At 39.1% G+C, this 17,876-nt stretch overlaps 1 protein-coding gene across 8 annotated transcripts in view; it reads left to right on the top strand.

Moving 5' to 3' along the window:
* MID1 (midline 1) overlaps nucleotides 1-17,876 on the top strand; it is a 673,077-nt gene that overhangs the window by 539,917 nt on the left and 115,284 nt on the right. For 7 of the 8 annotated variants that reach the window (XM_063634953.1, XM_055266923.1, XM_063634954.1 and 4 more), the window contains one exon: nucleotides 2,187-2,902. In XM_063634953.1, the coding sequence (XP_063491023.1) occupies nucleotides 2,243-2,902 (660 nt within the window). In that variant the 5' untranslated portion in view covers nucleotides 2,187-2,242. The remainder of the gene's footprint in view (nucleotides 1-2,186; nucleotides 2,903-17,876) is intronic. The other variant, XM_055266925.2, reaches the window with a different exon arrangement.

The raw sequence follows: 17,876 nt of genomic DNA, 5'->3' as shown, positions 1-17,876 counted from the left end.
GAGGTCTCCCCAGTGGAATCCTTTCTAGAAATTCTCATCACACCTCTCTGGGATGGAATCCTGGCACCTGCATTAAAAATACAGTCATCATAGCTCTCCAGACATAATTTGATGCTCATCCTTCTATTGAGATTCATTGGTAGACATTCTTGTTTTATCTGAGAACAAAGCAGACCAAAAGGGCTACATTTTTCCTTTAATTTATGTGCTTCTGATGAGAAGGTAGAAGAACTTTGATTTAAAGATAATTCTACATTTTTTCTATGATTAACCAAAATGATTATTAGTAGTTAAAACCCTTTCCATTTCTTCTGAGCCATCTGTAGGAAGAGGTGACAGACCAAGTGGGGATGGTATGTTTCTTACAACAGCAACCCTAGGGTTTCCATTGCAGGTTGTAGAAAGATGTACAAGCTTTAATATTTCAAGTCACAGTTGCTCTTTTATTCTTTCCTATGTAATAAATGCTAGTGAATGGTTGAAGATTTTTTAAGATACCAGGCTTTTATGAAGCCAGTAGCTGTTTAATTTTTAACAGGCTCAGGACATACTTTATACTTTTAATGATCAGTTACCATTCAGTTGGTAGCAAGATGAGCATTAATTTCACCAAAGCACCATATGGTATTTCTGAGGGATGCTATTTCAGAAGGGGTCAGGGCATTCTAGAAGCTGTGAATTTTGTAAATAAGCGGAGGTGTGAATACAAATGATTGTCAAAGGTGTGAATACAAATGATTGTCAGAATCACTAAACATAGCTTTGGATGTGAAGCCTTCCCGTAAATCCGGCTGAGAATGCTCTCCCCACCACCCCCGTGGGTGATTTGAACCTCCCGACCACTGGGTGAACTGCACTGTTCTCCCACAGCCTGCAATGGGCTACATCTAATATTCCCATCACTGGTCTGCAGACCTCTGCTAATGGTCTTGAAAGGGAGAAGGTTCAAAGTGGCTTGGTTCCCAGGCCTGCTAATGAGCATGAGGCCTCTTCACCCTTAATGAACTGGGGTTTGTGTAGAATTCTTTCTACTACTCTTTTTGATGGGAAAGCAGACGAGAGTTCACAAAAGCACTCAGGTCTTTATGGCGAGGGGAGCAGGCAGCTGGGCCACCCTCGGGTGGCCTGGAGGGGAGCAACAAAGCTAGCAGAGGTCGTACCCAGGCCAACACAGCTCTGAGTGTGAGGCTGGACCTCCTGCCAGCCTGGCCTGTTGCTGCAACAGTGACAAGCCCGTGATGGGAGTTTTTTGGCCAAAAGGGTCCCTCAGCAGTTTTGTAAGCCTCCTTAAATTGCTTTCTCAACTGTAATCGTTATCATTGTCATAACATAACTTATCACATGAATATGATAACCACTGAAATCCTTGTTCTAATTAACTAAATTGTTGCTCTAAGTATTAGTCATAGGTACTGCTGCCACTGAAAAAGCCCCCAGATATTTTTCTCCGCTTCGTTCTGCCTACCAACATCCCACTGCCGGATTAAACAATAGAATTATTCAGAAGCATAATGAACACATGCCAAAAATATTGCCTCTATCACAATCATCTTTGTGAAAGTCAATGTTTTTTCTCAGGAATATATTTTGGAAAATGACATCCCACACTTAAACATGATCATCTCTGCTGAAATCTCCACATTTGATTTCATGTACATTTCATGCCCATTTCTATAGTTACTGCCTTCCTACTGTTCTGAAACCTGGTTTGGTATTGCAAAGTAAAAGTCCTTAAATCTCATATACATTAATATGTAAGTTTATAAATTCAAATTTATAAAAGACTCCAGTTTATTGATGAATATTTCTACATTTTAATTTTCTGTGCGAGGTTAAACCTGACTCTGACACAATAAGATTATTCTGATTAAATACAAATTATGGAAATTACAGTTTCAATTACTTTCTAGTTTTGAATGAGGCCTTTTAGAAAACAAAATTGCAAAAAAAAAAAATTGCAAATTTTCAGTTACTGAACTTTGAGAAAATGTTAACTGGTATATGATGGCTCAGGATGCTTTTTCCTCCTTTTTTCCCCAGTGAATAGAAAGAGAATTATTTGGAATGTACACACACTTACCCTTTCATGACCTGTGTTTGGAATTATTCTGAGATGCATTCAAAGCTGACACCCCCCTATGGTTGACCTCCCTGTGCCTAATCAAATCTTACATTCTTGTTTCCAGATAGCTGATCAGCTTCCTTGGGTTTTGCTGATGACACAAGAGAGCTTTGCCTGAAGATGGAAACACTGGAGTCAGAACTGACCTGCCCTATTTGTCTGGAGCTCTTTGAGGACCCTCTTCTACTGCCCTGCGCACACAGCCTCTGCTTCAACTGCGCCCACCGCATCCTAGTGTCACACTGTGCCACCAACGAGTCCGTGGAGTCCATCACTGCCTTCCAGTGCCCCACCTGCCGGCATGTCATCACCCTCAGCCAGCGAGGTCTAGACGGGCTCAAGCGCAACGTCACCTTACAGAACATCATCGACAGGTTCCAGAAAGCATCAGTGAGCGGGCCCAACTCTCCCAGCGAGACCCGTCGGGAGCGGGCCTTTGACGCCAACACCATGACCTCCGCCGAGAAAGTCCTCTGCCAGTTTTGTGACCAGGATCCTGCCCAGGACGCTGTGAAGACCTGTGTCACTTGCGAAGTATCCTACTGTGACGAGTGCCTGAAAGCCACTCACCCGAATAAGAAGCCCTTTACAGGCCATCGTCTGATTGAGCCAATTCCGGACTCTCACATCCGGGGGCTGATGTGCTTGGAGCATGAGGATGAGAAGGTGAATATGTACTGTGTGACCGATGACCAGTTAATCTGTGCCTTGTGTAAACTGGTTGGGCGGCACCGCGATCATCAGGTGGCAGCTTTGAGTGAGCGCTATGACAAATTGAAGGTTAGTCCGATCCGCCTTAAGCCAACCCCTTTCTGCCAGAAAATGTCATGGAAATAAAAAGTGTATTCACTGCTAGCTACATGGCAGGTGAAGGTTTTCTCCTCACCTTTGTTATCTGATTAGTTTTAGCATGTTTTTGGCAGCCTATAAATGTTACACAATAAGGGTATCTTGTAAAAGTTGACTGCTGCTTGTAATTTTAGCGTTGTCAAGGTGAGGGCAAATTCTAAAAATCTGGATCATTTTCAATCGTGCAGTTTTTCTGGATCATTTTCAATCCTTACAGTTCTTCCAAAGAGAGTGCTGCCTCTCTCTGAGAGAGAGAAAGAAAGAGAGAGAGAGAGAGAGAGAGAGAATGACAGATAAAATCTGGCTTTGGGCATTTGGGGAACATTTACTTTTCTCACTCATCTGGGAAAACTAATTCACTCTCATTGTACCTGTATCTAGTTACTGCACAAACAAAAGAATAGAGGGAAGAATGTCTGTAGCAAATGTGGGATTTTAGAGGACATGTAACCTTTTATTCCTTGTGTAAACGATATCCAGTGTATTGGTGAAATGCAGTGCTCTGACAATCTCAGGTTTCATGAAAGAATTCCTTTTCGTGTAGGCTCTTTATTCAGTAAGGTTACAGTCAAGACTATTTGAACTTCATTTTTTACATGAAATTATTAACCTAACTCCAGCTTGGGGGATAATAATTAATATGACTATATGTGAAATAAAAGGATCACTTTCTAGGCAGGGCATGGTGGCTCATGCCCGTAATCCCAGCACTTTGGGAGGCCAAGGCGAGTGAATCACTTGAGGTCAGGAGTTCAAAACCATCCTGGCCAACATGGCGGAACCCCATCTCTACTAAAAATACAAAAATTAGCTGGGTGCGGTGGTGGGTGCCTGTAATCTCAGCTACTCGGGAGACTGAGGCAGGAGAATCACTTGACCCTGGGGGGTGGATGTTGCAGTGACCCAAGATCGCACCACTGCACTCCAGCCTGGGCGAAAGAGCGAGACTCTCTCTCAAAAAAAAAAAAAAAAATCACTCTCTAAGTATGGATAGAAAGCACCAGGGAAGAAATAGTAAGCCAAGTCTCCAGATGTTTGTTCAATTTCAGGCAACGGTGGGTCTAATTATTGAAAACTCAGCTGAGAGAGTTTGGGTGAGATACTATGTTCATCAGCTAATTTTAGATCACCAATTAAAAGAAAGGAAGTATAAATTAAAAGCTCTGAGTAAATGTATATTGAAGTCCTTCCTCTCAGGAAAAACACATACCATGTTGTTGAGCAAACAAAATGAATCACATGATCAAAAGAGTGTTATCACTTAGAAAACAGTGTCACCTTTAACAAATGGTTTCTATCACCTCTCCTTAGCACTAATGGGTGGTTGTGTTTACTGGGACCACATAGTTTATTTTGTGACAGTGGGATTAACGGACCACATCTGGGATTTGGTTTTGCTATTTCTTGACATGTTGAGGGAAGCCGACATGCTGAAGTGAATTCCTGCTTCTCAATGTCACTTGGGCAACAAAAGCATCACCTGGGCAGCATGTTTCACTTCAAGTATCCAAAGAATTACTGGTGCAAATCCATCTTTAAACCATGTAGAGGAAGTCAAGCACCAGGACTCAGGTGACACAGACAACAGAAGACAGCCGCTGACAGGCTTTCCAGAACAGTGCATGGCAGCACCGGAGAAAAGTACCACCAAAGGTAATCATAGCAAAGGCAATGCCTGTATGAGCTGTGCCTCCAGAGCAAATTCTGCAGAAATTGATAAGGCTATTAATTTTTACAAATCAAGGTAATCTTTTTTTTTTTTTTACCCCTTTTTTTGTTGGTGGTGGAGCTGAAGGGAGAGTATTTAGGATAACTGAACAGAGATGTTTGATTTTTGTTTTCCAAAATGTAAACATGCCAGATCTTTGTTTCTTTATCAAAAATGTTCCTTTGATTGGATTTGCATTACCTTTTAATGATTGTGTGTTAAAACACCACAATCATAATGGTGTTCAATATTTAACAACTCCTAGGCTTGATATTTATTTAAATCTTGTGGTCAAGTTCTGCTCAGTACCACAGCAGAGTTATTAAATATTTACATAACATCTCCAAATTTATGAAGAAGTCCGTCATGCTCTAGCCTTCTTTGTGATAAAAACGAAACTCTTCAGTTACGAGCCCTGCACACTTTAATTGAGCCAGTGGCCTATCGGTTGCTGTACTGTCAAATGGAGGGCCTGACATTTAATGATGTGGTTTCTTTTTATTTCCTAGTTACAGAAATGTAAGCATATAAACAGCATCCAGTGCACCAAAACCCATTTACAGCCGTTCAACAAGATATACTTATGAGCATTTGAACAAATAACTTACCAACATAGCATGTTTGTTTTAAAACATGCCACTTATGTTAGAACTTTAAAAATAATAACAATTATGACATTTGGATGTCTGATATTTCAGTTATCACATACTTATGAACATATGTACATCCTTGTTTTATTTAAAACCTAAGCACAATATAAATGTTGATTTTTGAAGGAAGTAATAGCATACCAAGAGGACCAAAACCAAGGAAGTATATTTCTGTTAATTACTACTTTGGTCTGAAATATACTCTGAACATGCATTTTTCTGTAGCTCTAGGATCTCATATAGATGTAGATTTGTGATGATGTGGGAACATAGATAAAGCATGGAGGAATTTGAGGATGCTTTCATTGATAAGACAATAGATTTGCTTTATTAATTTGCATATGTAAGGACCCTGGTGTCTTTGGAAACATTTTTGTCCTTCTGTCAGTACAAGTTCATTATATGAAGAAGGGAATTCTGCAATTATTATGAAGAATAATTTCTTGCAATAATGCTAAACTTTGGGGGACATATTTTACTCATTAGATCTCAGTATAAGAGATGTGTGTTTATATAAAAAATCAGAATATCATTTTGTACATTACAATCTTTTTCTAAGTGTAAAAGAAAAAAAGATAAAAATTCCAACATGTTGAACTCGTACAAATAAAATCATTCACATCATGTAAAATAGCATCATGTCAGTAATCTAACGCTTTCGGAGACTATGCATTGAGAGGCACTCATGAAATATTGAAGCAAAGAGAAAATTAAGATAGCATTTCCTAAACTCTACTAAGATAAAAAGAGAAAAGTTTTCCTGCCAAGGGCAAAGATCTCTAAGTGGAGCGTATCCATACTGTGGATATTTCTTTACATCATTTTAATTGAATTTTAAGAAGCCTCTCAGTCCTTCAAACTTAGAGGAAAAATTTGATTTGTGAACTACATAACATATAAGAGAATTTAATATAATTAATGCATTCCAGAGTTTTCAAGGAATTAAAATGCAGTAGTTCCTCTTTTTCTGTTCCAACATACAAGACTGGGGCTCTTGTTTCTTTTCTCTGATTATACATATAAAAATATACAAATTGAAAAAAACTGACCTTTCCTTGCCTTTCAGTTTCAGCATAGCCCCTTCAAATTAGCTGAAGCTGAAGTTCCAAACTATTGTTTTGCTATTCTTATTCTAAAGGCTGGCTGACGAAGTTTGTTTGTATAATGCATGTTTCAACGGATCATCCCATTGTAATTTTTTAATAGTTTGATTTAAAAGTTCAAATTAAAGCTCAGCATTTCTATGTAGCACTTTTTATCTGGAAGTGAAGACATGAGATTTCATTCTTGGGTTTAATTTATAGATTGTAAGGTTCTATGTTTGAAAAATCTTTCCCAGTTTGCAACTAGGAAAGTTGTAAGTGTATACTGAGCTAGACTTTTTTTTTATTATAATTTCTATAACTTGTTTCTTCTTGAAAACCAGTAGCAGGCATAGTGCAGGTTCTAGTGCTATGGTGTGTGATGCACACACATATTTGCATATACAAATACACACATGCATTTATTTATTTATTTAATATTCTAATCTTCCTGAATCTAAGTTGGAGACAAATTCAAGTGACCAGTATTTTCATTAGGGATATTTCATTCTGCAGGCAAGAGATGACAACAAACATAGCAATAATAACTATATTCCCATCACTCAAAATATTTTATCTATTCCTTGAATGTTTGGTAGATGGATACAAGTCAACTTTGGACTTGGTATATTTTTTGTGGGAAGAGTCTTACCTTGAAGGGTTTTTTTTTGAAGTTACAAATATGTGTATTTTTTAAAATGTGTCTTTCTGTTTATTGATTTCTAGTTTAAATGCCTTAAGATCAGGGCTCAAGACAATTGCATATGGTCTCACTTATGGATGCAGTATCCTTTAATAAATATTAGAATAAGTTTATTGTATCTTCAAAATTTCCATAAGCTCGTTAATGTTTTCAGTCTGTGTAATCAATTAATAACTAAGAGAGGTGCACTTAGGCCTTCCACTCAGAGAGTGAAATTTTCTTTTTTTTTTTTAACTTTAAGTTCTGGGATACATGTGCAGATTTATTACATAAGTATACATGTGCCATGATGGTTTGCTGCACCTATCAACCCATCATCTAGGTTTTACACCCCAAATGCATTAGGTATTTGTCCTAATGCTCTCCCTCCCCTTGCCCCACACCCCCGACAGGCCCCAGTGTGTGATGTTCCCTTCCCTGTGTCCATGTGTTCTCATTGTTCAACTTCCACTTATGAGAGAGATCATGCGGTGTTTGGTTTTCTGTTTCTGTGTTAGTTTGCTGAGAATGATGGATTCCAGCTTCGTCCATGTCCTTGCAAAGGACATGAACTCATTGTTTTTCAGGCCCGCATAGTATTCCATGGTGTATATGTGCCACATTTTCTTTATCCAGTCTATCATTGATGGCCATTTGGGTTGGTTCCAAGTCTTTGCTATTGTAAATAGTGCTGCAATAAACATATGTGTGCGTGTGTCTTTATAGCAGAATGCTTTATAATCCTTTCAGTATCTACCCAGTAATGGGATTGCTGGATCAAATGGTATTTCTGGTTCTAGATTTTTGAGGAATTGCCACACTGTCTTCCACAATGGTTGAACTAATTTACAACCACTAACAGTGTAAAAACATTACTATTTCTCCACAGCCTCGCCAGCATCTGTTGTTTCCTGACTTTTTAATAATTGCCATTCTAACTGGCATGCGATGGTATCTCATTGTGGTTTTGATTTGCATTTCCCTAATGACCAGTGATGATGAGCTTTTTTTCATGTTTGTTGGCCACATAAATGTCTTCTTTTGAGAAGTGTCTATTCATATCCTTTGCCGACTTTTTGATGGGGTTGTTTTCTCCTTGTAAATTTGTTTAAGTTCCTTGTAGATTCTGGATATTAGACCTTTGTCAGATGGGTAGCTTGCAAAAATTTTCTCCCATTCTGTAGGTTGCCTGTTCACTCTGATGATAATTTCTTTTGCTGTGCAGAAGCTCTTTAGTTTGATTAGATCCCATTTGTCAATTTTGGCTTTTCTTGCAATTGCTTTTGATGTTTTAGTCATGAAGTCTTTGCCCATGCCTATGTCTTGAATGGTATTGCCTAGGTTTTCTTCTAGGGTTTTTATGGTTTGGGTTTGTACATTTAAGTCTTTAATCCATCGTGAGTTAATTTTTGTATAAGATTTAATGAAGGGGTTCAGTTTCTTTTTTCTGCATATGGCTAGCCAGTTTTCCCAGCACCATTTATTAAATAGGGAATCCTTTCTCCATTGCTTGTTTTTGTCAAGTTTGTCAAAGATCAGATGGTTGTAGATGTGTGGTGTTATTTCTGAGGTCTCTGTTCTGTTCCGTTGGTCTATATATCTGTTTTGGTACCAGTACCCTGCTGTTTTTGGTTACTGTAGCCTTGTATAGTTTGAAGTCAGGTAGTGTGATGCCTCCAGCTTTGTTCGTTTTGCTTAGGATTGTCTTGGCTATATGGGCTCTTTTTTGGTTCCATGTTAAATTTAAAGTAGCTTTTCTAATTCTGTGAAGAAAGTCAATGGTAGCTTGATGGGGATAGCATTGAATCTATAAGTTACTTTGGGCAGTATGGCCATTTTCACGATATTGATTCTTCCTATCCATGAGCATGGAATTTTTTTCCATTTGTTTGTGTCATCTCTTATTTCCTTGAGCAGTTGTTTGTAGTTCTCCTTGAAGAGGTCCTTCACATCCCTTGTAAGTTGTATTCCTAGGTATTTTATTCTCTTTGTAGCAATTGTGAGTGGGAGTTCACTCATGATTTGGCTCTCTCCTTGTCGATTATTGGTGTATAGGAATGCTCGTGATTTTTGTACATTGATTTTGTATCCTGAGACTTTGCTGAAGTTGCTGATCAGCTTAAGGAGCTTTGGGGCCGAGACGATGGGGTTTTCTAAATATACAATCATGTCATATGCAAATAGAAACGATTTGACTTCCTCTCTCCTATTCGAATACCCATCATTTCTTTCTCTTGCCTGATTGCCCTGGCCAGAATTTCCAATACTGTGTTGAATAGGAGTGGTGAGAGAGGGCATCCTTGTCTTGTGCCAGTTTTCAAAGGGAATGCTTCTAGCTTCTTTTTTTGCCGAGAGTGAAATTTTCAAGTCCTCTTCATAGTTCTGTCATTTTGCTTGCTTTAGGCCTTTTGAACCTATGTTATTAAGAACAATATGGCTGGGCATGGGGGCTCACACCTGTAATCCTAGCACTTTGGGAGGCCAAAAAGGAGCATTGCTTGAGCTCGGTTGTTTGAGACCAGCTTGGACAACATAAAAATAAAAATAAAAATTCAGCTGGGCATGGTGGCATGTACGTGTGGTTCCAGTTACTCTGGAGGCTGAGGTGAGAGGATCACTGAGCCTGGGAGATCAGGGCTGCAGTGAGCAGTGATGACACCACTACACTCCAACCTGGGTGACACAGCAAGACCCTGTCTCAAAAAAAAAAAAAAAAAAAAACCCACAATGAAAGTTAATACAGGTTTTTTGAGAGGTCATAAAAAATTAATATGTGTTTTATTAATTAAGATAATATGAACAGTAACAGTCCCTGCCTTCATGGAGCTTATAGTCTAGTAGGGCATTCCAACAGCTACTAAATACTTTCTCTGTTGATGGTGGCGGGAAGCACATTGCACCCAAAACAAAGGTACTGACCCCAGTCCTGAGAGATGGAGAAAGGCTTCCCAGAAAAGGGACCACTGCACCTACCATTTCCAAGCCTTGTATTAGAAAACAATATTGAATTTACTAGATGTCTGTAAAATCCCTGTTATCAGTCATTCCTTTTTAACTTTTTACCATGTATGATGTTCTTTGTGTAACCCTATATAGTTTTTCGAACTTGTTCACAATAATTCCCAGTTGATTTTAATCTAAAATACAGACACACTATATGATGTTTCACCATGTGGTATGTGAATAACTCAGACACATGTCTTCTAAAATGTTGTAATTATATGGAGTTTCACCAGTTCCAACCGACTCCAATATGCAATTCTGTTTGTACTAATTTCATGGCAGCATTTGTTTAGTCTGCAATATAGACACATATTTTTTTCCTTTTATTTTTAGTTGGACACTTAATAATTGTGCATTTTATGAGATACAGTCTGATATTTCCAAACGTGTATGCAATGTGTTGCAATATATATTTTTAATAGTTTCCATGTGATTAAAATAAGATTTCCAAATATTTGTAAAATACATTAAAACTATATTTTAATTTTGTTAGTTTGGTACAAGGATATTTATGATAGATGGAATAAAAGAAAGCATCTCCAGGCATATGTTCTTAATGGGAAACTCAAGGCAGCTTCCTTTTCCTCCTCCTCACCTGTCTATTTTCTGGATGAGTCCTCTCTCAACTCCTTCACCTGCAGAGAGCAATGTATTATTGCCTAGTGATTTATTATTGTTGGAATCATTCTTGGGAAGCTCAGAGAGTTCGAAAAATGCACAAACAAGTACACATGGTACCTCTTCATCATGTGGCTGTGTAAACGTAATTCTTGGGCACCTTGTTAACATTCTTGTGCTATATTTTACTCGTCTATAAAACAGGGCTAATGTATAGTACTTACTTTCACAGAAAATTGGGAGAGCAAAATAAAGTGTTTCATGTGCCTTAGCATTGTGCCTGGCCTACAGAAAGCCTGCAACACATGTCAGAACTACTGTTAGAAACTAGGAGGCAGGATGTGTAATGGTTAAGTGTGTGGACATTGGATGTAGACTGACTGCCAAATATTTTTTAACCACTGCCTTGTATTATGTATATGTGAGATAAGAGTATATATTGTTGCTTTAATGCGTTTTGTAGTTTTGTTTCCAAAGCACCTGCCAAAGGGCAGAGACGTGACAATTAATAAACACTTGTTGATGGACATGTGCAGAATTGATGCATTAGACGAGTGTTTTGGGATTCGGAGGAGGAAGAGATGAATCTGCTTTTGAGTAGACAATAAACCTTGCTTCAGGGTGGTGGGATTTAAGCTGCTTTGACAGATCTGTAGATTATGCATCAAAGAAGAGTGAGGTGCTCTGCGGGAGTGAGACCAGCAGAGACCTGTCGGCAGGAATAGGCAAGACAGCTTTGGAATTTTAGACAATCCTAGCTAGAGCACAGGGTGCCAACTGGGAAGCCAGGAAAGAGGATGTTGGAAGAGTCACCTAGAGGGAAGGTCTTGAAAGTCTTTAAATGCAAGGTTAAGGGTTTAGGCCATTTTTACTATTTTCTATAGAGTAATAGTGAAGTTTTTTTTTTTTCTTTTTTAGAGAGGTTAATGTGTATTTTCTGAAATAAATTTCATGTGAGAATATAAGAATGGATAGGGTTACTGTGTTCATGGAAGAAATAAAAGGGGGAAGAGACATTCACATTACTTTAGATTTTGTGGTCTCTTTTTTAATTGGCAAAAAGAAGTAGTATCACAGGTCAAAAACCACCACCCTGTCAACAGAAACATGTAAAAGTGTGAGATTCAAGGTCTTGCCCCTTAAAACTAGGAAGAAATAGGAAATGTCGTTGCTGATTGGCTCTTAGGTACAGGCACAAATGTGATTCTTTTCCTGCTTTTCTAGTGCAGTAAGACACAGTGGGGACAATGCATGGTTATTTCTTCTGGCTTTTTGATTCACAATAAGGAGAATGCTGTTCAAACCTCCGAATGCCCACTATAAACCAAAATAATGTTTTAGAGCCAGAAGCAACCTTGGAGCTCATGTCATTCCATCCTCATTCTGCAGATGAGGAAAGTAGGGCTGAGAGTAGTAAAAGAAGTTTTCCGTGATGACCTAGTGGGTTAGTGACTCTGAACTAGGACTAGAGCACAGTTCCCTGCTGTCCAGTTTTGTGTCTTTCCTACTACTTCCTACAGTGGTTAACAGTGCCAGCCAGCACAGGCAGATTGCCTTTTGAGTGGTTCTGAAATTTCTGAGGTCTCTTCTGAGGTTTTCAGGAGTAAACACAATGATTTTACGATAATTTTTAAACGCCCACTTGGCCTGGCAATAAACCAGCATCATGGGTGTAGGATGATGCCTTACCGTGCTATCTGGGAATTATTGCAGAGCTGTGGCTTTGGAATGATGCCTCCAGGGCCACCAAAATAAGTTGCCTAGAAGATGCTCCCATGCTGACGTTTTCTGTAGCTGAGCCAGTGTAGATTTGGTTGTCTTGAAGGGCCAAACTTCATGCCTGGAGCTGTGTTCATGTACGTGGACCCAGACAACCTCGGGGACACTGCAACAGAAAGCAGAGTTAGGACAGTGATGTCAATGAGGAAACAGAGGAATTGTGGTTGCAACTTAATGGGCTCACTAATTCCCTTCTTAGGATAATTGTTTTCCTGAATGTCTTAATATATAGATTATTCTTAGACTGGTAAATTTTTTTTGTTTTGTTTTGTTTTTATTATTGTACTTTAAGTTTTAGGGTACACGTGCACAATGTGCAGGTTTGTTACATATGTATCCATATGCCATGTTGGTGTGCTGCACCCATTAACTCGTCATTTAGCATTAGGTGTATCTCCTAATGCTATCCCTCCCCGCTCCCCCCAACCCACAACAGTCCCCAGAGTGTGATGTTCCCCTTCCTGTGTCCATGTGTTCTCATTGTTCGATTCCCACCTATGAGTGAGAACATGCGGTGTTTGGTTTTTTGTCCTTGTGATAGTTTACTGAGAATGATGGTTTCCAGCTTCATCCATGTCCCTACAAAGGACGTGAACTCATCATTTTTTATGGCTGCATAGTATTCCATGGGGTATATGTGCCGCATTTGCTTAATCCAGTCTATCATTGTTGGACGTTTGGGTTGGTTCCAAGTCTTTGCTATTGTGAATAGTGCCGCAATAAACATACGTGTACATGTGTCTTTATAGCAGCATGATTTATAGTCCTTTGGGTATATACCCAGTAATGGGATGGCTGGGTCAAATGGTATTTCTAGTTCTAGATCCCTGAGGCATCGCCACACTGACTTCCACAATGGTTGAACTAGTTTACAGTCCCACCAACAGTGTAAAAGTGTTCCTATTTCTCCACATCCTCTCCAGTGCCTGTTGTTTCTTGACTTTTTAATGATGGCCATTCTAACTGGTGTGAGATGGTATCTCACTGTGGTTTTGATTTGCATTTGTCTGATGGCCAGTGATGATGAGCATTTTTTCATGTGTTTTTTGGCTGCATAAATGTCTTCTTTTGAGAAGTGTTAGACTGGTAAATTTTTTGACATTGCCATAAAGTGGGCATGAGTAGTCTGAGAAAGTGAATGTGGCTAAAGATTTAATTTATTTTCAGTATGTGGCATAAACATTCTGGAAAAATCTGACACAAATGCAATTGCAAAAATCCATTCAAAACTTAAGCACTTTATGTTCTGGACTTTTGGGTATGACACAACATTGTTGCGTACCCATGAGGTATGGCCTTTAAGCTGACAAAGGAAAACACATTTTGTGTGTCACATCAAAAAGGAAAATGCTTATAAAGTGCCGAGCATGGTGACTGGCACATAGTAAGTGTTGGATGTACACGAGGTATTATTTTATCTGGTCATTTACTGTTACAATAAAACCTTCACTGGTATAATCCAATCATGGATTTCTTGACAGTATCATAAATTACTCAGTGGTTATAGGGTTGATATGTGTTTCTGGCTGACATGGGAAACTTTGAACAACTCTGGAGAGAATTATAATTGGGTGGAAACTTTGATTTGTCCTTTCTAAACCAAGCTAAGTAGTAAAATGGACTTTTATGAAGCAGTGAGTGGTGAATTGAAAGAAATGGCTTTAAAAACAAGGCCCAATTTGAAGTCTGGGGATGAGGGTGGCAGGGGCGGAGGGGAGCGGCTCTTTCATGTTTCTGATTAATCTGATTGGATCAGCACCACAGGTGCCATCAGAGCACCTACAGCTGTTTCCAAGAAAAGAAAAGCTGGCATTTGGGTTTATACTATGGCTGTCACATTTATACACATCTAGACAGATGAGGAAAAGGTGGGTGACATGATACACAGGAAGCCTAGACTAGTCAGACGAGCTCAGGGGGCTAGCTTTCTTTTTTTGTAGGGCTACCTTTGGTATGTGAGTAAATGATGAAGCAAGTTGGCCCTGGGCTGTGTGTTAGCAGCTGTCTCTCTTAGAATAGGAAGAGGGAGGAACTTCAATATCGACTGGGACTGGAGGAGGAGGAAAGCGCTGAAGTGAAGGAGTTGTAGAAGAAGGTAGCTTCCAACCCCTCCATTGTAGGGGCCCTGGGGTGTTTTGTTCTCTGTTCTCTCTTCTGTGCCAGTTGTGCAGAGTGCCTAGAATAGCGGTATCATCGTCTGCCTCCTTCCTTATATCTCTTTTGCTATTTATTGAGGGGGAAATCCGGAAAATATGGTTTTTATTTACATTGGGATAGACTAGGTTCTTATTACTGAAACAATATGGAAATCATGAGCAGCTTCTATTCCTTTTGTGCCTTTATAAATATTCTTTTCCCTATCTGCTTTATCAGATCCTGCTTTTTAAAAAAAAAAAAAGAAAGAAAAAACCTTATTTGTTTACTCAGGGAATATTTTATGTAGCTACTATGAGATAAACACTGAGTAAATTCTGGGAACGCAGAAATGAATAACAAAGATAAGTCATTGCTTCCATGGTCTAGAGCTCATTATAACATGTAATAAGAATATATAGACAGGATATGAAAAGAGCTCCATGGAGCTCAATCAATGAGATAATTTTTAATGTGCATAATAATAAAAAACCACTGACTTTGGTGTTGATATCTAGAAATTGCCTAATTCCAAAAGCTTAAGTGAAAATACATTTCAATAAAAAGCAACATTTACAGAGAACAAACAGTGACATTCACACTGTTCAGTCCTTTGGAATTGCAAGTAAGGGCAAAATATGAAGACTCCAATCCGTGAAAAAAGCCGGCTGGATGCTTTCTTATGAAAGGTCTACTGTTCACGGGCTGGACTGCTAGCCCTTCTCACGTGCTTTCCTCAGAGGTCTCCATTTCCTTCCTGAACAGGGCTAATAGGTCAGATAAATATCCAGGCTCACAAGCAGTTTATGTCATTTCCACTTTGAAAGGATCCATCCCTAGGAAGATATTATAGGAGCAAACTTGCGGAAGTGCTATTGTGTTAACCAAGCCAGCTGGTGGGTTTGCTTTATCTGTTATGGAATTTTTACCAACTTAGGTGTTAGGATGAATATCCTGACCTAGTAGAGTGTTTATTTCCCCCTTCTTTGACCCTTGACACAGCTGTTTAGAGCTCAGTCTCTCTTGGTTGACATGGTCAGATTCAAAGCCAAGAAGAGTGAAATGGGCAGGCGTTTAGACTCACACACTGAGTATGGCCTGTGTGAGTGAGTCTGAAAGATCTAGGAGACATGGGGAAGCCGTACGCACTTCACTTAAGGAGCTTGGAGGGAGATGCTATTTTTGCCTCTGGATTGCTGATTTAAGCTCTAGAGGGTCCCAGCAAACAAGGGCCTCACTTATTTGTAGTGTCCAGCTTGTTAACTGGTTCCAGTAGCTCTTTCATTCTAAATACCCTGATTCGATCATTACAGATTCTATGCATGTAACAAAATATCACATGTACCCCATAAATATGTACAAATATTATGTATCAATAAAACGTTCATCTGATAACATATTAGGCAAGGCCATGGGGCTGCCTCCATACTTCTAGAAAACTGTCTTGTAGGTCAGGGCTGAGTGGTAGTACAGGAAGGTGGAGTAATCTGTCAAGATGCTGCTTTAAGTTGTTTTGAGATGTGGTTCAAGGGTGTTTGTTGATCAAACACCAAGAACCAGCAATTACCAAGAATAATAACTAGCATTTGTAAATCTCCAGATTGACAGTTTGCAAAGCACTTTCAAGTATTATTTGATCCTTGGAACAACCACGTATCTCCTGCAAAAATATGGGAATGATAATACCTGCTCATTAGGGATCTTGGAAGGATTAAATGAGATAATATAGGTCCAAGTGTCTAGCCTAGCATTTAGTGGATGGGAGCAGCTGGGTAAATAGGAACCATCTTTAACAATGCAGAACATGAGGCCATGGAAAATTCAAAAGCATAACTATAGTCAGATGACTACGTTTTGGAGCTCAGACCCAGGGACCCCATTTTGCCCTTGACTAATCGTCACCTATGATTAAAGCAGAAACAACTATGGTCCAAACATAGCACCCTTAAAAAATTAGCGAGAAAGAAAGAGAGTTTGAGTATGGAGAGAGCAAGTATTTTTGCCTTCACTTTTGACACACAGGCTCCCTGGACTGAGCAAAGAAGTTCCCTTTGAAGTGGTGACTATGATTGAAGATGAGCTAGTTTCCACTCTAATAGAAATAAAGAAGTAAAAATACAAAGTTGAAATATGGAAATCCATATGGAATCATTTTATTTGCTTACAGCAATATTGAATTATCCAATACTCAATAGTTTCTCTGTACCTAAGTGTTAACATAAATGAATGAATCTCTGATGATCCCTAAAATCATTTCATCACTTGAAATGTGATTATTTATTTACCCTGGCTAAAAATGTAAATTTATAGTCTTGGTCTATGAGATCAACCTTTCAGATTTCTTAAGAGACCAAAATGAGTTAATACTCGTATTTAGTTATTCATGCCAAAGCACGGATACATATAAAAATGGTCACCATGTGTTAGTCAATAATAAAACTTTTTGATCTGTTATTCATTCCTCTTTCTAGGATCGCTAATCAGTCAGAATTGTAGATTTAAATTGGTTTCTAGAACAAAGATATCTCAAACATGGTTGTGCACAAAGCCACTCAGGGTTCATACATATATATATGTGTGTGTGTATACATATATATATATATTTTTTTAATTTCTTTTTTAGACAGAGTCTCACTGCATAGCCCAGGCCGGAGTCCAGTGGCTTGATCTCGGCTCACTGCAACCTCCACCTCCCACATTCAAGTGATTCTCCTGCCTCAGGCTCCTGAGTAGCTGGGATTACAGGCATGCACCACCACGCCTGGCTAATTTTTGTATTTTTAGTAGAGACTGGATTTCGCCAGGTTGGCCAGGCTGGTCTCAAACTCCTGACCTCAGGTGATCTGCCCACCTAGGCCTCCCAAAGTACTGGGATTACATGATGAGCCACCATTTATAAGATTCAGCAGATCTGAGACAGGTTTAGAGTCTGATTTCAACTTGTGTCCTGGCCTTGCCATTTTAGAATTGTGCGAACTTAAGGGAAAAAAAACAAAACTAACTTTTCAAGCCTCAATTCCTCATCAGTAAAACAGAGGTAATAATTCAGTAATAACTCCATAATGCTTGGCCCCTAGGAAGCCCTGGACAAAGGATAGTGGTTCCTCTTTCCGTTACTATTGTTATTGCTTGAATGCCTCTGTCTTTACCCCGTTATTCTAAATTTTAAGCCTTTTCTGTAGTTATATGGACAATGCAGTTGGCCCTCCATATTTGTGGGTTCTGCATCTGAGGATTCAACCAATCATAA

Source organism: Symphalangus syndactylus, chromosome X (genome assembly GCF_028878055.3).
Source record: "Symphalangus syndactylus isolate Jambi chromosome X, NHGRI_mSymSyn1-v2.1_pri, whole genome shotgun sequence".
Classification (NCBI taxonomy): Eukaryota; Metazoa; Chordata; class Mammalia; order Primates; family Hylobatidae; genus Symphalangus; species Symphalangus syndactylus.
This window is presented reverse-complemented; position numbering and strand designations above follow the sequence as displayed.